The sequence below is a fragment of the Python bivittatus genome, unplaced genomic scaffold, assembly GCF_059951505.1.
Source record: "Python bivittatus isolate LINGU-HERP-01145 unplaced genomic scaffold, Pbiv_v1 ctg000080_np1212, whole genome shotgun sequence".
In the NCBI taxonomy this organism is placed as follows: Eukaryota; Metazoa; Chordata; class Lepidosauria; order Squamata; family Pythonidae; genus Python; species Python bivittatus.
This window is the reverse complement of record NW_028277035.1, coordinates 56,110,014-56,133,322: the sequence shown is the minus strand read 5'-3', so window position 1 is coordinate 56,133,322 and position 23,309 is coordinate 56,110,014. Positions and strand designations below refer to the sequence as shown.

At 37.9% G+C, this 23,309-nt stretch overlaps 1 protein-coding gene across 4 annotated transcripts in view; it reads right to left on the bottom strand.

Annotated features, from left to right (window-relative positions):
• Positions 1-23,309, bottom strand: part of FBLN2 (fibulin 2) — a 155,414-nt gene that overhangs the window by 53,535 nt on the left and 78,570 nt on the right. For all 4 annotated transcript variants that reach the window (XM_025174300.2, XM_007421802.3, XM_088134155.1 and 1 more), the window contains exons 4-5: positions 15,703-15,814; positions 5,938-6,067 (exon numbers count right to left, since the gene is read on the bottom strand). In XM_025174300.2, coding sequence (XP_025030068.1) covers positions 5,938-6,067; positions 15,703-15,814 — 242 coding nt within the window. The remainder of the gene's footprint in view (positions 1-5,937; positions 6,068-15,702; positions 15,815-23,309) is intronic.

Sequence of the window (23,309 nt, the reverse complement as noted above, 5' to 3'; positions counted from 1 at the left end):
ACTGAATTGCCCACATTAGTGGTGAAGCCATCGCTTTAAGCCTGTCAAGCTCAAAAGAAAAACCAAAGACTAAGACTCTTAAGGTCTTTTAAGAAAATGTAATGCCCACTTCCTACAGGTCATAACACTTGTCAGTTTAATTCCAGGCTACTTTTTAAAAGCCTAAACAACAGCCTTGACCCAGAAACCATTTTGCCCCCACCCCAAACTCCTTATAAAGACATCCCTAAGAATCAATATTTTGAAACCATGTAGTTTATGTGCCAAAGATTAATAGTATTCCAAAGGTCAGGTAAGATCTACACCGTGACTTTGTTCTATGAGAACTTCATTAGATCAGTTCTGCTGATCCTTTCAAAGAACCTGTCATAAAGGATTTAATCAATTGTCCTTTCCAAGAAATAGTATTGGTTTGAAAAAATACAAAATATTTTAGCATATTTACCTTTAGATCATTTTTATACTCTTTTTATAGTGTTTGTAATATGGTTGTTTTGTTTTGAGGGCCATCATCATCATCATCATCATCATCATCATCATCATCAATTAATTAAATATTTATACTGCCTAGAAAGCCATTGCAAACCAACCAATTATACAGAAATCCCCTGAACATTTAAATATAGGTTTTTATATTTGTTTCTTGGTAACAAAATGCATACATCTTTCTTTCTATCTTCCTAGCTGACCTTGGCTAGGAAAACTAAGCATTATCAAACCCAGCTAATGCCTGAATCCCCAGGAAATACTAGAGTTCTAGACTATTGGGATTTCAAAAAGCATCACCAAAGACAATAACAAACCATTTCCATACTGTGGCCAAGATAACTCAATGGGCATGTCCATTCCAAAGAGCTGAGCTCAACCTGAAGATAGCATTACTGTTTTTTTTCTTCTGTAGTTATAAAACAGTAATTTCTGCTTTATCATTTGATTATATTGTTTTCACAGAAGTGCCACTGCATTGTACAGTATTATAAACATGCAACTACAAATAATTCCGTAAGGGTCTAGAATTTAGAAAGTTCTACAAAACATTTGCAGGACTATTCATTGTATTGTCCATGAACACACTAATGATTCTGACATGACACATGATGAGTCTGAATTCAGAGGGTTTCAGGTGTCCTTCTAGTACATCCTCAGAGAAGAAGCAAATCAGCAAAATAGTTCTTCACAGAATGGAGTTTAAGTTCCTTTGGTCTAGAATGAAAAGCATGCATACATTTTTCCCCCTTCACATATGGAGCATATAGAAGATAAAAGAGACCATGCTAACCCAGAACATATGTTTTTGGCTAGAATTACACTACAGCTTATTATGTCCATCCCTGGAACAGTATTTTTACTGTATTACAATTGCCATGGGGAGGATAATATAAATCCATTGCACGCTGACTATAGAACAAAGCAGCTTCTTACACCAGAGTAGATTCAAGATATTGCCTTAAATTATGGCAAAGAATCAAATTATTTATTCATTTCATGCTTTGTATTCTATCCTTCCTCCAAAAAGTTCAGAGTGAATGGGGATTCTCCCCCCCCCACCATTTTAACCTTAACAATTATGAAAGTGAGATTAAATTTAGAGTCAGCTTTATGGCTAGATGGGACTTTGACTGGCTCTCCATAACCTGAGTCTGGCACACATCCCTATACACAATATACACCTTGCTGAAGGTGGAACAGGGGGAATCACATTTCTAGATGAAGCTTCTTTGACAAGTTTTGTCTGCATGTAGTACAGGTGTGCTATGTAGAATTAAAGCCTTTATATAAGTAGGAATTAAATTATTGGCATTTCATTTTATTTTCCATTTACTAATTTTTCATAATGCGTAATGATTTAATAGTTATATAAACAAGAACATAGCAACAGGTATAAAACAGATAAACTAATTTATAACAGAAATTAGTCTATTTATTTTATACCAGTTGCCACAGTCTTGTTTATATTATTATTAAATCATCATACTATGTGAAAAAAATGGAATTCGTTTTCTGAAAAAGGCAAATCTTTAATCTTTTAACTCATCTACCTACAGGGAAAGTTATGATTTTGTTGCCACATAAAATACTAATTCAGCAACTAAAAACTAATTCTGAAAACCAATTGGAAATGTTACTGCTATTTTTTTAATCTACCCAATTACAAATTTCTTTGCATAGTTAAAGGAATAAAAACAGTACATGATACAAGAATAAATAGCCTAAGAACAAAATATACATAAACATGTTTCTCTTCCCCAAGAATGAGGGCACTTAAAATTTAAAACTGAATTTTCTAATTCTAGAATGCTCAGGAAAATTTTAAAAATATTCTGCAGTGGCACCAGGAAGAAATCTTCAGGGGAACTATTTCATAAAGTGACCTCACCACTGGAAAGTCTTACCTTAACTTCATTTTGTAGGACATTCAAAAAAGCATCAGCTTTTACAATTATACCTGAAGAGCAGTGCTGAAAATAATGCAGCCTGCAAAGTGCTTGCTACCAGCCAACACTCCTTCTTCAATCCCTGGGGTCTCCAAAGTGGACAGGGACCAAAAATGTGGCTCATTTTCCATCCATCCATCCATCCATCCATCCATCCATCCATCCATCCATCCATCCCATTTGTATCCTACTACAACTGATTTTACTCTCAATGATTTACACAATATAAAACAAATTTAAAACATCCATAATAAGTTTAAAAAAAAGAAACAAATTTCTAACAATGAAATAATGAGAAAACCAAACCAAACCAAACCAAAACATGACGCAGTCAGATTAAAATGTTCTACAGAATAGTTCTAACGTTTCCCTGAATGAACTCCTGGCTTCAGTTCCCTTATGTCCTGATGAGCACTAATAGTTTTCTCTAGAAGATCTAATAGATCAGGCTGATTCAGACTAGATGAGGCAGTCTGTAGTACCTGGTGTCAGGCCTTAGAGGGCTTGGTAGATCAAAACTAGCACTTTAAATTGCACCCAAAAACTAATTGGCAGCCATTGCTTGGCTTGCAGTAGACATGCAACATGTTCCCAGTGACACAGACCACTGCTTTCTGGACTAATTGCAGTTCCTGAATGGTTTTTAAAAGCAGCCCTGTGTAAAATGCATTGCAGTAATCCAACTGGGTGGTACTGACAGAATGAGTTACTATAGCAAGGTCCTCCTGTACCAGGAAAATTCAAAACTGGTGCACCAGCTGAAGCTGGGTATGGTTTCCATCTGCTGTGCCAACAGGAGCTGTAAGACCAGAAGGATCTCCAGGTCATAGACCTACTTCCTCAGTGGTAGTACTGCCTGTCCAAAGACAACATTGGACAAGGCAGTACTACCTGCCTTGATGGTAGTTTTGTCCATCAAGGCTCTTGATATAGAGCCTTGATGGACAAAAAATACCTCCATCTTGCAGGATTCATTCAGCCTGTTCTGTCCTATCCAGACCTTAACAGCCTCTGGGCACTGGAATAGGCATCAATTTATCCTGGAGTGGTAATGTTGGAAGATCTCACCACTGGCTTAGTAGAGATGTTAAACAATAATGGAGAGCGGATCAACCCTTGTGGGACCCTCTGATGTAGGGGCCACCAGGATGACCTCTCTTCCCCCACCACAACTGCCTGAGATTGCCCAGTGAAGAAAAAACAAACGGTGCTTCCAGTGCACAACTTGATAAGGTTGTCCAGCAAGATACCATGGCTGAGAGTATCAAAAGTCACTGAGATATCTGAAAGGACCAGGAGAGTCACACTGTCCACATCCAGGTCTTGACAGAAGTCATCCCTGAGATTCTGGCAAATCTGAGCAACTATATCAGCAAAATGCTGCGCAAATCGGTCACAGCAACCAAGTGAAACATCTTGCTGTCAACTCTTTCTTAATAGGGAATTAATCGCCCTCAAAAAGGCTACTAGGCAACAGCCCCATGACCCAATAAGAGAGGAAAAGTAAAAGTGATTCACTTCTCTCATCACCACACATGAACATATACTCGTGTTTAATCAGAATAACTTCTCATCTTTCTCCACTAGCACTCTAGGCATCATTTCTGCCACTTTATTTCCCCGAAGTTCTCAGTAAACTAAAGAGTCTACTGAGATCAGCCAGCAGGGAGAGGCTGCTCACGGGCAATCTTGTCCAGCACTTGGCTTGCCTCTAGTTGCCAGTGGCTTACTAAGCACCAGGCACTGCTTTAGGTGGGTGTACCTTGGCCTCACACAGGCTCAGCACACTGACCGACAGATGGCCAATGCTTGCACATTTCAGCATTTGGAATGGAATAATTAAGTCAGATTACTCCGGGCCCCTGTTACGTTTTCCTAACAACCACAGAAGGATAAATGCTAACAGAAATAATAAAGTGCATTTCATTTTACAAAGTACTTATTCTTTACGAGATAATTAGATGTAATTGCATTAGGAGAGCAACAGAAACATCACTTTTTAATCTTTCTGTTTCCTCCAGGTATTTTGGACTCCATCATTCCAATCTTCACATCATTGACCGGGGTAATGGAAACTTGCTTTGAGGGCAAAGGTGGGAAGGCTACTGTAAACCAATGTATAGGCTCTACATACAATTCTCTGATATTTGAGGTACTCAAGATACAAATGAAATAGAGTTCACTAAATGGGATTTTTTTTTATTTCATGCCAAATGCACTGTAAAATTTGTATCACAATGACTTCTCCTCCAAATCACACTATAGTCAGGCATCATAACCACAATGATGCCAAAGAGGTGACACAAGCATTGTGTCCATGGCACAGCTCCACTGTTTCATACTTGCATCAGGATATCACACACGAGTATGTCACAGATGGAGTTTCCATTGTAATGTCACAAAGCACATTTCATCCTTTGCCCCCACGTAGATATCTATGGCTTTAATATTTATTCTTGTTTCAAAAAACCTTAAATAATATTTGTTTAAATTATTCCGTACCAAGCCATTAAAGCTTGAATTGCTCCATGAACAGGTTTATATTTTTCATTCTGATAAATGTATTTGCAAGACATTTGGATATTACCCAGTGAGCCTGGGTAACACATATCTTGATGAGGCTATGCAAAATATACTTGTGGATATCAAATGGCTAAATATACTGTCAGACTCATACTGTCCTACTTCAGACAAATTACTTATACAAAGCCCTAGGTCTTTCGAGAAGGCTGTAATGCTGGGAAAGGTGAAAGGAAAGAATAAAGAGGATGACCAGCAGCCAGGTGGATGGGCTCAATTACATTGGCAATGAGTGCACCATTGGAAAAGCTGAAGGACCAGGTTAGGGACAGATCATCACAGAGAAAAATCTATGTGAGCACTAAGAGGCAACAGCAACTTGATGGCACCTAATTAGTCAAAAATATACTGTCCTCAATGTTAAAATAGTTTTGAAACCTTTAATATGGTTAAGATTTGGAAGAAAAAGTTTCCCAAATGAGGAGTCAGATCTTGAGATGCAGAAACTAAGCTGTATTGCAGATTTTGCCAAATACCACCTTTACAAAGGAGATAAAGTTTCTATAATCAGATAAAACATTTTTAAAGTTTAAATCAATTCAATTGCTCAATTTACTTTTAAGCCAATATATACGTCTAATCACACATGGAACTCAACAATTTATCTATAATGTGATCATTTAAAAAAAAAAAAACTGTCATGCTGTTAACCATAATATTGGAGACAGACTGCTTAGGCAAAGCACTAATGAAATTCTTATCAGCTAGATAGATTGTACATCTGGCCTAAGCTCTGAAATAGAGGCAAACAGCCAAACTGCTTAGCTAAGTGACTTTTAAAAATTATTTCTTACCCATGATGTTCTGCAATTGAGCAAAATTTAGGGTTTAAAAAAACAACAACAAAAAAACAGAGGTTTAACCAAGCATAAGCTGGTTTGTATTAGTAAGGATGCCCCAAAGATTCAGCAGAATATCTTGCCTTATAAAATGATCCTCCACAGGTGTCACTTTCATCTGATCCACATAAATCACCTTCTCTGGCAGCGATCATGCCAGCAATGCAGCTATTCTCCTTTAAATACGAGACACAACACTGCTTCTGAGCAATTCTGCAACAAATAAAAAATATATTGCTTTCAATTCACAGGCTGCTACTGGCAACACTCTTATACAGTGAAGATGGAAAGCACAGGACACAAGCAGTACATGTTTAAAATATATATCAGATTTAAATGAATTTTAAAGCCGAAACACCAAGTTTTACAATTGTCAACTTATGCTCTTTTTAACCTTATTTTATATCATTTTGCTTAGCATAAACAACTTAGCAGGTAGTTTTGTTTCTCTGAACAAGAAGAATGGAGTATTACAACAGAAAGATGTATTTAAATGGTGCAGAGTGATGGTATATATGTGCCCGGACAATCACATTTGTGTCCTGCTTCAGGCATAAAAATGCAATGGTTAGCACTAAAAATGGAGAAGAAAGGAATCCTATACAAAACTACAACTGAGTTTTACAGATATACACCTCCCAAAGTTATAACCCAAATGTGTACTATTTAAATGTTATGATAAAGTTCATAGATACAAAAAAAAAAAGGGCAGAGAAAACTACACATCAAGGAATTCTATTTGGTTTGAATATGATTTTCTTCATTATAAGAAAAGTACATGTATGTGATTATTAAATTCAAGAGCGTGACTTGGAAAAATGTGTTCATTATGAAATTGTACACAAAAGGAAAAAACACAAAAAAGCATGCCATATTTTGGTTCAAATTTTTGATGCAGTTTTTGAACCTTTAGAACTACTGAAATTTCAAGTTCAAAATACTTTATGTATCACTATGCAAGACCAGATTTGCCTGCTCTGACTTGAGCTCAGTTTATCACAAATACCTATATTTTGCTATAAAGATCTTGCCTCCGTTTATTTCTCTCTGGTGCCATGCTTGTAAAAAGACTGGAAGTACGGAATCAAAAGGAAGAGATAAAGTTACATTTCTGAATTTCTTCTCAATTAATAAAACCAGTTTTATTATTTCTTCATATTTATAGTTAGCTAGGCCTAAATAATGTATTTCTACACAAGCCATACAGACCTGACACAGCACAATGTGTCCAGCATGCTACTTTCTAGGGCTGGGCAAATAATTCAAATGGACACTTTGCTCATAGCTATGTTGTCCCACTACATACTACAATGCTACATGTCCAGCAGAACACAAATATCTACATACCCACAGCTTCTGTACCTTCATCAACTTAAAACATGAGCCATGATTCATCCAAAGCTATGTATTGTCACATCAGCAAAGAGGCATCAGGTAATTGCTAAAATACTTTGGCTGGCACATTTTAGTTCTGAATTTATTTCAGTGTATCTGTTCCAAGAGTGCAGTGGCAAAGCCATTATAAGAGTCAGAACTGTGTATTTTGTGATAATAAAAAAAAAAAAAGGATTCTCCACACTTCAAAAATTTCCGAGTAAGGCTAGATTCATTTCCAGTCTGATTATAAGTCCAGAACTCCAGGTTCAGATGATGTATACCAACAGCTAGGTAACCAAGTAAAAATTGCAAGAGAATTCTGTCACTCAAGATATCCTTCTGAATAACCTCATTGGAATGGTCTTTGGAGGCACAACTTTGTAGTGGCTCTTGTTGGGGGAAAGGGATTCAGAAAGCAGAACTGAAAAATATCTATTTGATGCCATGCTTGCTGATCATCTTAACTTGGTGAGTGGTTCATCTTATCTCCCATGCCACTTAACATAAACATGGAATTGTTGATAAGATGAGTAGTTCATCTTATCATCCATGCCACCTAACATAAACATGGAATTGTTGATAAGATGAGTGGTTCATCTTATCTTCCATGCCACCTAACATAAACATGGAATTGTTGAAACCATTTTTTTTTCCGGGTCTGTTGCTTTAGTTCCACCCGTATGCAGATGATGCCCCAATCCCCCTCTCTTTTCCTTTCAAACCCAAGGACACTGTTCATCAAAACAAAATGGAGATCCAATAGTTGTGTTTATACTTCCAGTGAAGGACTTGGACTGAGACTGAAGCTTCAGTAAAGGACAAAACCACTGATTCCTGGAATTTGGCCTGTTGCAACATGATTTATATGATACCGGGCCATCTTTGGAAGCTAGAAATGTCAGCTACGCTGGAGTTTCAGCAGCTTTGCTGGCTATTATATGTTTCCAATCACAGTTCAAAGTGCTAATTATGCATATAAAACCTACATGACTTGAGAGAATGCTACAGGATCTGAGAAACAACCACACCTTCAAAACTCTGCCCCAGGAAAGAAGGGATGTTTGACCGAAATGTGAGAAGATGCTTTCTGGGTAGCTTATCTCAATTTACAGGAAGTTGGCCTAAACTTTATTAATTTTACAGTGTATATAACCTATTCCAATCCCAAAGGACTCTGAGCAGTGTACAACAGCAAAGAAAAATCAAATCAAGTTAAAATCAAAAAGTGTAATAATGAATAGGTCAATCCAGTCATGAAAAACAAAACAAAAACAAAAATAATCAGAAAAAGCCGAGATGAAACCCAATAAAACCCAAGGTAAGTGCCCACACTCAGCTGGGACCAAAAGCACATTGAAATAAAACAGCTTTAACCTTTTTCTGGAATTTCAGCAAAGTGGGAATGCACATGCTTCTGAGGGAAGAGTATTCCATAAGGTGGGGGCTGCCCAGAAAAGACCTATAATAAAATGCTTTGATTCAAGCATGCTTTTGACATGTAAGCTGGTCAAGCTGCTGAAGTGGGTGGATGTCACTTGTTTCTTTCACTTATGTGTTTTAATGGAGTTTTGATTATGTTTGAAATTATGCTTTAAATTTATCATTAGTTTAGTTTAAAATCTTTCTTTTCCTTATAATCACCTTGTAGATGGGTGGAGTAAAATTACAATGAACAATTAAACAAGCATGCTTGGAAGATAGATTGGGTAGCCTTGCTATGTACCTAAATTCTCAGACAAGACAGAGCACACAGAGAACTAGGTCTTCATTATTGTTGGTGGTGGTGATCACACAGTCAGCCAGATCTTTAGACTGGATTTGGCATTTGTATCCTCCTACCGAGTCCTTCCCAAGGATAGGCAGATGTTGTTTGATGGTGTTAAAGGTACAGTCAGGTCCAGAAATATTGGGACATCGACACAATTCTAACATCTTTGGCTCTATACACCACCACAATGGATTTGGAATGAAACAAACACAATGTGCTTTAACTGCAGACTGTCAGCTTTAATTTGAGGGTATGTACATCCAACTCAGGTGAATGGTGTAGGAATTACAACAGTTTGCATATGTGCCTCCCACTTGTTAAGGGACCAAAAGTAATGGGACAGAATAATAATCATAAATCAAACTTTCTCTTTTTAATACTTGGTTGCAAATCCATTGCAGTCAATCACAGCCTGAAGCCTGGAATGCATAGACATCACCAGACGCTGGGTTTCATCCCTGGTGATGCTCTGCCAGGCCTCTACTGCAACTGTCTTCAGTTCCTGCTTGTTCTTGGGGCATTTTCCCTTCAGTTTTGTCTTCAGCAAGTGAAATGCATGCTCAGTGGGATTCAGGTCAGGTGATTGACTTGGCCATTGCATAACATTCCACTTCTGTCCCTTCAAAAACTCTTTGGTTGCTTTTGCAGTATGCTTTGGGTCATTGTCCATCTGTACTGTGAAGCGCTGTCCAATCAGTTCTGCAGCATTTGGCTGAATGTGAGCAGATAATATTGCCCGAAACACTGCAGAATTCATCCTGCTGCTTTTGTCAGCAGTCACATCATCAATAAATACAAGAGAACCAGTTCCATTGGCAGTCATACATGCCCACGCCATGACACTACCACCACCATGCTTCACTGATGAGGTGGTATGCTTAGGATCATGAGCAGTTCCTTTCCTTCTCCATACTCTTCTCTTCCCATCACTCTGGTACAAGTTGATCTTGGTCTCATCTGTCCATAGGATGTTGTTCCAGAACTGTGAAGGCTTTTTTAGATGTCGTTTGGCAAACTCTAATCTGGCCTTCCTGTTTTTGAGGCTCACCAATGGTTTACATCTTGTGGTGAACCCTCTGTATTCACTCTGGTGAAGTCTTCTTTTGATTGTTGACTTTGACACACATACACCTACCTCCTGGAGAGTGTTCTTGATCTGGCCACCTGTTGTGAAGGGTGTTTTCTTCACCAGGGAAAGGATTCTTCGGTCATCCACCACAGTTGTTTTCCGTTGTCTCCCGGGTCATTTGGTGTTGCTGAGCTCACCGGTGCGTTCCTTCTTTTTGAGAATGTTCCAAACAGTTGTTTTGGCCACGCGTAATGTTCTTGCTATCTCTCTGATGGGTTTGTTTTGTTTCTTCAGCCTAATGATGGCTTGCTTCACTGATAGTGACAGCTCTTTGGATCTCATCTTGAGAGTTGACAGCAACAGATTCCAAATGCAAATAGCACACTTGAAATGACCTCTGGGCCTTTTATCTGCACATTGTAATTGGGGTACTGAGGGAATATCATACACCTGGCCATGGAACAGCTGAGAAGCCAATTGTCCCATTACTTTTGGTCCCTTAACAAGTGGGAGGCACATATGCAAACTGTTGAAATTCCTACACTGTTCACCTGAGTTGGATGTACATACCCTCAAATTAAAGCTGACAGTCTGCAGTTAAGGCACATTGTGTTTGTTTCATTCCAAATCCATTGTGGTGGTGTATAGAGCCAAAGATGTTAGAATTGTGTCGATGTCCCAATATTTCTGGACCTGACTAGTTCCAAATAAAGCTCACTGATGGTGATTTTTTCAGTGCTGATTGTCTTCAAATGGTGCTCCAGATGTTTTGGGATTACACCCAAGGTGCCTCTTACTATTGATACTATCTTTGCTTTTTTTGCCACAGTTGTTCTATTTCTATTTTCAGGTTTTTGTATCTTGTGATTTTCTCCAGTTCTTTCTCTTCTGTTCTGCTGTCTCCAGGTATTACAATGTCCCTTATCCAGACTTGTTTTGTCTTTCTTATCAGAAGTTGTTAAGTCTGGGGTGTTATGTGGCAGGTGCTTGAATGTTTGAATTCTAAAGTCCCAAAGCACTATAGCTTCTTCATTTTCTATTACTTTGTTGGTTTGTAGTCCACCAGTTCTTGCTTGCAGGCAAATGCTCTTTTGCAGTTATTCCAATGCTCCATTGTTGCTACTTTGCCATGCCGTTGTTTGTAATCAGTCTGTGCAATCTTCTTGCAAAAGCTAACTGGTGGTCCACTGTTTCTTCAGCTTCTTTGCAGAGGCAGCATTTGCTGTCTGTTGCTGTCTTCTCAATTCTGGCTTTGTATGCATTTGTTCTGGCTTGGTCTTGTACAGCCAGAATTAGCCCCTCTGTCTCTTTCTTCAACTTTCCTGTTTTTAGCCATTGCCAGATCTTGTTGTTATCTGCTTTGCCTGCTAGTTTTTTTGTGTACTAGCCATGTAATATTTTGCATTGCCACGTCTCTTTTCTGTTCTTCATTTGGTCTTTCTTATAGGCCAGTTTGGTCTCTTCAGTATTCAGTAAGTCTTCATGGTGTAGTAGCTTCAGTGCATCTTCTTCACTGTCCTTCAGATATTCTTCCAATGCCCTTTTTTCTTCTTCAACTGTCTGGGGTACTTGCAACATTCCACACCCACTTATGCTCCTTGGTAAGTAGAGTCTATCAACATCACTGTGTGGATGAAGGGCATGATTCATTGTCATTATTTTTCTGGTCTTCCTATCCAGGGTTTCTAGTTTTGCTTGAGTCCAGTCCACTATTCCAGCTATGTATCTAATGACTGGAATTGCCCAAGTGTTAATTGCCTTGATGGTATTTCTGCCCCTAAGTTTGGACTTTAAGATCTTCACTCTCATAGGTTCACTACTAACCTTCTTCTTGACTTCAATGTGCTTGACATTATCAGCTTGAAGGAGGCCCAGGTATTTGTAGTGAACTTCTTCATCCAGACTCTTGATGTTATTTCCATAGGGCATCTTGATTCCTTCAGTTTTCACTATTTTTCCTCTGTTGATGGGAAGGGTGGCCCATTTGTCCAGTCCAAACTCCATTGCAATATCTTGGCTGTATATTCAGTGTTGAGCAGTGATTCTATTTCAGATGGTCTTTTTCCATACAGCTTCAGATTGTCCATGTAAAGGAGGTGGGATAGCCTAGCAGATGTTTTTGATGTTTGATAGGCATGGCCTGACTTGCTCAGTATTGTTGATAGAGGAATCAATGCAGTGACAAACAGTAGTGGTGATAGCAAGTCTCCTTGAAAGATTCCTCTCTTGATATTAACCTCTCCCAGTCTATCACCATTCACCAGCAACTGTATCTTCCACTGCACCACTGATCTTTGCACAAAGTTTCTGATGTTTCTACTGACTACTGTTATTTCTAGGCACTTGATTCATGTGGCAGGGGGTCAAATGCCTTCTTGTAATCAATCCAAGCTACATTCAAATTGGTCTTACTTCTCTTGCAGTTTTCCAAAATCAACTTTGTCAATTAGGAGCTGACCTTTTGTTCCTCTGCCCTTTTGGCAGTTTCCTTTCTGCTCAGATGGAAAGAGCTTGTTTTCAACTAGATGTGTTGGACTGCATCAGCTACCACACCAGTTAGCAATTTGAAAGTTTTGGTAAGCAGGTAATTGGCCTTTAGTTACCTGGTGCTGCCCCTTTTGTTGGATCTTTCATTATCAGGTAGTTTTGCCAGGTCTTAACCAATCTTCAATTTCACCTCCTTGCAGTATGTTGTTAAACTGTTTGGCAATGAGTGGGTGCAGAGCAGTCAGATGTTTCAACCAAAACCCATGCAGTTCATGTTCACCTGGTGCTGACTAATTCTTGATCTTCTTTGCCCTTTTCTCCACCATTTCTGCTGTTATTACAAATTCTTTCATTTCAGCTTCTTTTTTATTCTTATCCACCTCCATTATCCAAACTGCATTCTTGTTGTATTTCTTTGGGTTGTCTCATAGCTGCGCCCAGAACTGCACTGTTGGTTCTTTGTCGGGTGTTGACTGGTTCATTGCAGTCTCTCCATCGATGGATTGGTAGAAACATTTCTGATTTGATTGAAACTGGAGATTCTACCTATAGTGTGCAATTCGAGGTTCGTATCTTTTTGGCTATGGTTGTTATTTGCTGCTTTATTATTTCCAGTGCTTCTTTGATCTTCCCTGTTTCTAGGAGATATTTCTTGATCAGGTATTCTTTGGTCTTGTTCTTCAGCTTCTTTCTTTCATCTACTCTAGCTTGCTTGCATCTGATCTTAGCATGCTGATCTTATTTTCCAACCTGATCTTCCATTTTGGTGGTGTACTGTTTGGCTTTTTTTCTTGTTTGTTGATTTTGTATCCAAGCTATTTAGTTATCACTGCAGCCGTGCTGTACATTAGTTGGTTTGTTTCTTTCAGCAAGTTGGTGTTTTTATTGTTGTTGTTGTTGTTGGTTGCACAATCAGCCAGATGTTTAGATTTGATTTGGCATTTTTATCCACCTATCGATTCCTTCCCAAGGACCTGGGATAGGCAGATGTTGTTTGATGGTGGTGGTGTTGCTGCTGTTGTTGTTATTAGCATGTTGAGGATAGAAAGACATTAGTTTCTCTATGAGGTTGACTTTTTTAGCTAAATAATTATGTGAGCAACACTCTGCTAATGCATACAAACAGAATTTCAGCTCTCCTTCCCCTCTTTTGCCATCTGCTTTCACAAGATGGAGTATAGCAAATTGCTTTATGACCTAACTGCTTTACCATTCTAAGATCAACTATCTCCCTGTTCTGCTAATATGATGGTGGAACTGTCCTAAGTTGTAGCTAGGTGTATAGCTAATACTAAATTTCCCAAAGCAACCAGGGCTGGCTCTAGGCTAAGGCCAGTTAGGCACCGGCCTAGGGGAGCTAAATTTTAGGCCTGGCAAGCTCCCTTCGGCAGATGAGGCTCCACCTCCCTGCTGTGCTCACTGTGCTTATCCCAGGGCTACGCCCTCACCCAGCGCCTGGATCCCAGGTCAGCAGCAGGAGGTTGAAAATGTGAAGGTCAGCTGTGAGCAGTGGGGGGTGGCAGGTGTAGGTGGCAAAGTGCAGAGCAGCCAAAAGGGCAGAGATGGGGGGGGGGGAAGATGGGGGGGAGTTGAAGCCCCCTTGCAGTCCCAAATGCAGGCATACTGTCAAGTGCTCCAATTTTGATTATGTGACCACAGGGATGCTGCAATGGCCATAACTTTGGGGACCAGTCGTACCTACATTTTTTCAGCACGGTCATAACTTCAAACTGTTGCTGAATGGTCATAAATCAAGGACTACCTGTAACAGACTGTATGTGCATGTCTCTCAGTTCTTTTCCTGCCTTAAGTTATCACAAGTACAGTTTGTATGGTTGGGAGATCACATGACAGGATGGCAGATGGTATTTATTTTCTCCATTCTGTCACAATACTAAATGCCATGCTTTTATCACAAGATGCTTTCTTTTGCAAAGTCACAATATAAAGACTAGTTATGTTTTGTAAATTATGTTATTTCAAAGTTGCTTTGAAATTAATAGAATTTTATGAGCAGGCATTCAGTATGACATTGGCATATGAAATAAAAATAAAGATCCATTAAAATACAACACCTCTTTCCTAGGAGAGCATTTTAAATGTGAACTTCAACAATTTAATTTCCCATTGTGCTAGATCCTTTTTTCTTTCACAGCTAGACTAATTAGATTTTTTTTTCTTTTTCTTTACTGGAATACCATACTATTTTAGTTCAAAAATCCAATTCCTTCATATATCTCTAATAGTGCACTCAGCAAACTGTCATATGAATGTGGACAGAATACACAACCTTGGGCCACTGTGCGCAGTTATTCAGACTGAGCATTGCACAAGGGCATCACATCTAAGGGGGCACCAGCAAAGTGCAAGGAATCAGTGACACTTCCCTTATTTATTTATTTATTTACTTATCATATTTATATATCCCATCTCACCGTAAAGTGACTCTAGGCAACTTAGAATAAAAACAATCATAACATCAAAATATTAAAGCAAATACAATTAAAAGACATCAACGATATTATTAATAACAAGATAGTCAAGAGTTGTCATGGTCTGGATAAAACAAATGAGTGATCCACTAGCAGAAGGGAGGACCCTTGAGTGGCTCAGCGCGTAGGCGTGGCCAGCTTGTCCCTGAGGAGGTTGCTCACTTGACCAAACAGGATGGCACATGAAACAGCAGGCCCACATGCTCCCCACTTTCTCCATTTCAGGGACACCTTTTTAAAATCTGCACAAAAGTGTCTTGTGCCCTCACAGCAGCCCTGACATGACAGCTAGTATTTTGTAAAGGATAAGATGCAGATGGTTGCAACTGGAAAAAACATTATTCATAGAGGTCTAACAATGCAGACTCTTCTTCCTAAGTTATGAGTAGTAATAGATGTGAACAGATTTTGAGAAACAGATTTTTACCTGAAATGTTTAGGATGGAGCATTTTAGTATATCCTCTACATTAAATCAAAATATTACTAGAAAATGCCTGAAAAGTTTCATATGAATAATAATCTAAGCAATATATCTGGCAGTAGTGTCACCTGGAATGTAGTATATAATGTTGATTATATTATACAGTGCAGGAAGTTTGTAAACTCATGTTTGTGTGCCTGTTTTTTTTAAAAAAAAACTTTTCTTTTACATACCTGCAAATGTCACCTTCTGTTCCACTTACTGGAATTTCTGTACATTCATTGTTATCAATAGCCCACTGTTGCCCAGCAGCACAGCAAGTTTCAATTAAATCTTTCGTTGAATCTGAAAAATAGCAGATATATAGCTACATGAAATATGTTTGGGATATCAGAGCAAATAAGCGGGGCCTATAAAAGAATATTTTGTTCAGGAAGCCACTATAAAGGATTTTGGCCACTCCATTCTATTGCCCTTTCTCCATCCTAGATTTCTATGATGATATTTCAGTAAATAATCGGAATTCCATGAACGCTGAGCATGCTCAATCGGCATTGGGCTGTTTTATGTATATATGTTTTGTTAAATATTTCTCACCTGTCCTATATCATAAATACCATGGTAAAGAATATCAATAGAATAAGCATCAGTCATTCTTCATGACGTACAACTCCCAGCAATGGGACATAGAGAAGAACCTTTCAGCTGATCTTAATACTTGGGTGAGTGGAACTTCTGAAATCATTTGGGGTTCTATAGTAACACTTTGAACTAAGACTGGAAGCTTGTGCTTCTGCCTTCCTCCCCAACTTTAAAGGTTTTTGGAATCTTTGAAAACTTGGGGTTCTCACTCAAGTCCACTGATACCATTCTGTTGTGTGTGAGTGTAGTGCCACTTTGGTTATGAAAGCTACTCAAGAATTAGAATAGACTTCATATGAGCCTGATTCTTGTTGCCTCTTGCCCCCCAGATGATGGACTCTAGTGATGGCTAGTGTGGGTTTCTATGAAAGATTTCCAATGATGTACTTCTGTAGACTTTAACAATCTGATTAACTATAATTGAGGCTTCAAACATTACACAAAATCTAGAGAGCAAATCCTACTGAACATAATGTCTTATTTCTGAATAGACATATTATCATTCTTCTGTTCTAAATGGTACTGTCCACTCACAAGAAATAGGGATCAGCAGGCTCAAGAGAACATCAGTGTTTCAAAAATATAACTAAATATATATGGAAATAGATCTCCAAATGAACATAATGAGAACTACATTCAGTGGACACAGAATATTGGCTGACTGCTGAACAAGGGAGGGAACAGAAAAGAAATAGTATATCCTGGAAAATGGATGGATGGATGAAAGCCCTCTACGCTGAAGTATTTTCTTTCAGATTGTATTTAAATGTAGTACATACTACATATGTAGTAGCTAAGTCATTGGACTAAGACTGAAGAGAACCAATTCAAGTCCATATTCAGGTACAGAAACTTGCCAGATGGGTTTTGGCTAATAATGACTTACTCTTTCAGCCCAACCTGTCTCGCAGGATTGAGACTGTGGGGATAAAATTGGAGAAAGAACCACTATATGAACTATCTTGAGCAACAGGAGGTAAAGGAGAATTTAAATCTAATTAAGCCTCTGACATTTTTAGTTAATGCATTTTTATACATGCCATTCCCTTACAACTCTAAAACAAAGCTGCTTATTCATTTCCACCAACATAGACTTCCAACAGCTCTTTCTAATGGAGCTTGGCAAATCAGATTTCTGAGAACATACAAGAAAAGAAGCTATGCCACAGCAGATAGCAGACAGCATTGCCAATGGTAGCACAGGGAGCATCTCAGATTCAAAACACAAAGTTTTAAAAAGTTGACTTTTTTAAAAGAATCAATCAATCAATCAATCACTATGATGGAAGAACAGCTATCTTTCTTTCTCAAACTGGTGTTATTTATAACATGATCTAGAAAGTTTCACAAATATTTTGGAACATATTTATGAAGCTTTCTAGGTCATTTTACAAATAAAACCAATTTGAATTAGCCTGTTTTATCTAATGATATGAACAAAAATGTAATATACTGACCCAATACTGACCAACTATTTAAGAATGATTTATCTTTGTAAAATCATTGTCCAAGTAGTGTTACATAAGGCATCACTGGTCAAATATTAATTGAAGAGAAAATTCCTCTGAGGCCATGAAGTCCTCTCATTTGGAACAGTCTGAATTTTGCTGGTCCATATGCCTTCTGATGCTCAGGCTCGATACAGAAGGTTAATAGGATAACTTTAGATTGAGTAGTTTATGCCCATAATTTGAGACATACTAAATTAGCTGTCCAGTTGAAGAAATGGTTGAAGCTCATGAGCCACTCAAGAGTTCAGTCTATCATCAAAACAGGTATAAAACAGAAAGGTTTGTCATCATTAAAAATTTTAATTCTTCAATTAGTTAAAATGTTGTATATGTCATATTAACATCCAAAGTAAACCAAGATAAGTGCATACAAGTAACACTTCCAAATGTAATTGGGATATTACTGAAAGACTAATTAGTGCTTCCAAGTAGAACAACAAATTACAGTTGATAAACATTAATTCACATGTATTTTGTTGCCAAAGCTGAATTTAACCCTCATTCTAAATACTCAATGGCATTAATGTCTGAAACCATAGGACACTTAGGTCCTTACAGTCACTGATTAATTTGCTCCTTGTGCTAGATTTCATCCAAAAAAATTGCAAAAAAAAAAAAAAAAGCCCTGCAGTTTTAATTTCTGCTCAGAAGAAAAACTTGGAAAGAGAATAGAAAAAAGAAAAGAAGTTGAGTCTGAAGTACAAAAGAAGACAGCTTATGAAAGTAATTTGAAAAAGAGCAGGTAGAGAAGAAGGGATCAAATCTTCTCCTCTGAGTGGGAGTCATGATCCAGATGAAGGTCCTTCTGCACATACTTATAAATCAAATGGAAGGGGGCCAGGACTGGTTAGGTCTTCTTTGGCCTGAAGCCTTTTCTGAAATACATTAGGTGAAAAACCTTTTAGTTGGTTTACCTTTCAGGAACTAAGAAAGATGTTTGAAAAGTTTTATTATAAAGCAGAATCAGGGAGATGCGTGGTGCTTACATTATCTTGTCTAATTTCCTGCTGTGGAGATATTCTGCTCTAAATTATCTCTGAAATGGAATATTGTGATGGGAGATATTACCTGGTACAAGGCCAAAGAAAGAGAGGACCAAGGGTAGGAAATTCTGTTTAAACTGTCCTGATCACCATATCATTTTTGTTCCCATTCTGAATTTGAGTATTATTTTGTTCTCTGAAGCAGAGTATGGTACAAGTAAAACAAAAATACATTTCCATAAGGTTACTTTTCTAAACTTGAGATTAATACTGTTGAATTAACCTGGATCTTTTCCACCATTAGACTATTCATCTCCCACTGTGATACAGCAAACTGAACATCATGTTGGCATCCTATGTGGAATCATATCTAGGTTCTGAAATCAAATCTAATAAGTTGGATTTCTCCTTCATACAACTTTTTCCCACAATGTCCAGGTAATTCTGATGTTCAAGTATTTGAATCAAAATCTGAAATCTAGGGATAGAGTAAAATTTGATGGCTGATAATTGACTGTGGCTTTGTAAAATGGTTAGTCTCCTTCAAATCAGCCTTGGCTAATGATGACTATTAGTAACACCCTCATAATTTTCCTGATAATAGTATGAAAATGATTTGCCATTGTCTGTCTTCTTCTAGGATCTGCTTATAACTTTCCAGTCCAGCTCACAACCCTGGACTTTCCTGGCAGTTTCTCTTCCAAGTGTTAATCAGGCCTGAATTTGTGAGCTTCTGAGATCAGCTAAGATCACTAGGTGCTACCTTCTAGTTGAAGGAAGATGAGCTGGCATTGAAATAATTAAATTGTAGATGATTCTAGCATGGAGTGCTATATCAACAACATAACCAAGTAACTGGATCAAGTGCAAATGCTGAATATGCATTTCGTTCAAAGAATGATTGATTGAAGTTGGAGAATGACATCCCAAGGGAAGTAAAAATAGTTTCATTATAGAGTTTAGTCTGTTGGTGGCCCTCGACCGAGTTACATCTGGAAAGAGTTTTCCTGTTTCTGTTGATATTTCATTCCAGATCAGTTGATCTTCCAAATCTTCACTGATATTCCCTATCTATTTGGAAGCAACTGCTATTGTGACTAGTATCTCATGTTTTAAAATTGTATAACTAACATTGAAGAGCTCCAACATTTTAGGGATTTAGGTTTGGAATTCTGAAAACATATTATGGATGCTTTCACAAATCAGCTGGGGGGGGGGTGCCCATTCACAAAGCTGCCATGAGGAACATAACCAGTTGCAAAGTGCCACTTTCATAAAATGCTAGCTGCACTTATTCTAGCCCCCCACCCCAATCCTACATGTTCCATACTATCTTACATGACTTTATCCTTTAGGCAGGTGGGCACACTTCCAGAGAAAGCCTTGGTCTGTAGTTACTCATCCTTGTTTATTTTTTAAAGGAAAGTTCTGGGGTCCATGTGGGATCCAGAGCCACTCTTGAATATAAAGTTGATGGAGGTTGGCACTTTGTTTTGCAGCATGTCTGCTTCTAATTTTTAAAAATATTTTTTTAATGTAAATGTCAGAGCCTGACAGATATCAAAGGAAATTCCTGCATGCGTATTAGGCCTTGGGCACCACATTCATAATTGCAGGCTTAACATGAAGACAAACAGGCAAATACCTTGAATGGAACTCTGCTTATATAGCCACAATTACACATACAAGTATTTATGTACCAATTTCCCTTTCACCATTTTTTCTTCCTTCTTATAAGTTTCTTGTATCACCTTCAAAATTCATGCTTTCATACATTGCTTCCTCCTAGAATCTCTCTTTTAAGTCTTTGCTCTGCTTCCAGTAATAGGATCATTTAAATTAATCTGTGTTCAATAAATAATTCAGCTATGCTTGGCTTTTCAAATTAAAAATCTGGAATGCCAAAAGGCATACATAAAATGGGATAAATAGATGTCTCTCCTTATCTCATGTGCAGAACAGAATAACCATCAGGCTGAATTATCTGATTGACTTTGTTCCTAAAACAAATGAACAGCTAATATCCTCCTGGACCATAGTGGTGGATAATCATTCTACTTTGAATTAGCCAGGACAGAGGTCAACTAATTTAGCATGCTTCGTTTATATTTTCATGAGACCATGATTTTTAATGCTAAGCTTGAATGGAAGTGAAGAAAGGCTCTGCAGATCCTCAAAAGTCCTTCAGCTTCGAAACCTCTGTTCTATCCTCAGGTAAAACCCTTTTTTCAAGTAAAGCTCAGTTCCTGGTGATTTCAAGAACACACCCACATTACTTGCTTGACATCTCCCACTGCCACCTTCTGGGATTTTTTTTCCCCCCTTCCCCAGTCAAACTACAGTCCTGGTATTTCTGGTGGTTTCCCATTTAAGTACTAACAGATACTTCTCCATATGGGAGACCATACAGGAGAAAGAATTCATTTCCGTGCCACATGTCTTGTCTGCTGGAGTTACTTTGGCAGAGAAACTGCATTGCCATTTGCTTTTCAACAGAGTAAGGATTCCTGCTTGTACAGCTCCATTCACAAATACTGCTAAACTGATTTCAGTTACAATGGGGCCAGCTAGTAGAATCACACTACCTCAATTCTTCTCCCATGTTTATAGGCAAGAACTGGCTCATGAATCACTGTAGCAGGGGGATTTCATCCTTTCATCCTTGAACCCAATCACTCTGAGAAAATTTGGAGAAGAAAAATCTGAAACTTTCTTGGTTATTCTTTTTTAGCTGTTGCCTAAGAAAACAGCTTCTGAATATTTTTAAAATGGGATGACAAAACAAAGTATGAAGGCAAACCCTTACATCTGTGGTACATTGTCATCGTGCTTAGTTTTCATGCAGTGCTTCAGTTAAATAACTGAAGCTGGCAATGGCTTTCATTCTGACCAGGAGTATCACATTCTTAGTTTATTTTTAAGTCATAGTTCATTCTAATTAGCACTGGAGCTTAGATACATTTTTTTCTGCTTTTTGATGCACCATTCCTTTTATTGCTTACAAACATATGCAGCAATTCACTGAGTAATTTTGAAAGTTGATCCCGTCATGCAGATTTTTATCAAATGATAGTTTTGCTGAGAATATTTTCTGCTGTCTCGTTTAGCTCATTAATGGATATTTTGATCCAGGTGGAACATAGTTACCTTGCCTAGTCTGATCTTAATGCAGCTATTGCTATTCTCCAGCAACTGAAATGATATCAACAGAACTGCCAGGAAGGTTAGAAACCCATTCATATTTAAACACAAAACCCTTGTGAGAGATAAATAACCACATGCAGTCAATACTCAGGAGATTTGTATCACTGCCCAACTAAGTGTTTCTGTACTGTGGCTACGAGTACACTAAACTGCCTTTCGTGTGTTTAGTACTTCAAAAACACAAGCATCCTTGATCAAGCCAGCTGGCTATCATAATGCACCATGAATGCCACATACCTTTCAAAGGACTCTCAAATGCAAAACCAGGATATCATTTGAGGTATCAAATTTGCCAGGAATAGCTAAAGGAATATATCCATTTTAATTAAAACTTGTCCAACCTCCTATCATAAAAGACATTAAGATATTTTGTGGAATTTTTCTGTTCCGCTCAAAATCCAAAAGTGGGAAGGAGACATTTCTGTTTTCATTCCTAATTCAGTCTACCTTGTTTTGTATGAGTTATGTCTCCAACACTTTAGTATCATTTAGAAAGTTTACATGGGCACATATACACATTCATATCAATCACAAGATAAGCACTGTTAGGCAGAGCACAGAAAAGGAGAGATAGTAAGCCAACAAATGGAGGTATGAGATAAGAAAAAGAAGCCATCTAAAACTGGCTTACACAAACACCATTCACTATACCTCTCCATATTGTTCCATCCTTGCAAACCTTCCTTATTCTCACTATGCCCATAAACAAATTCTTATGTAGTCTTTTGTATTTTAAACTCACCTCTTTTCTAGGTTCTTCTCAAATCATCCAATCACACCTTTCTTGGTCTTTCTTTTCCTCTCAACTCATTCACTCTTCCTTCTTATATCTGCTGTGCAATTCAATCCTCATTCATTCTCTCCAAATGACAAACCACCTCAATGTACTTTTCTCATATACTGTTCATTCACTTTTGTATTCAGTCCTCATTTATTCAGCAGTCATACATTCTTGACCCAATCACTTGTGTACCATACACATTTCTTAAGTACCCCATTCCCCCTGTTTTCAATTTACTTTTATGTTTTTTTTGATATACCAAACTCTCACTTCCACATAACAAAATAGGCTCTTAAACCCAACCATTTTTGCTTCTTTTGACAAATATTCATTGCTTGCAACAAACTATATACTACCTCTCTATTACATTTGCCCTTTTTCATCCCCTATCTTTAGTAATTATTCTGTCTTGGTACATAGTTTCATCTGTGTGTTCACCTTTTGCGTATAAATTACAATCATTCACTCTAACCATAGTATTTGATACATTAATGTTCAGATCTACATTCCTCATTGCATCATACAGTTTATCTAATATTACCTGCAAATCATTCACATTCTTAGCCAACAATATATCTATGTACAAAAGTACACACATATTCATGTCCCCTACCAATGACTTCTAATGTCACTCCAAGCATCCCTTATACATTTGTCTATAAATATACTAAAGAACTAAGGGGCATTACACATCCTTGTCTTACTCCCACCTTAAAGTT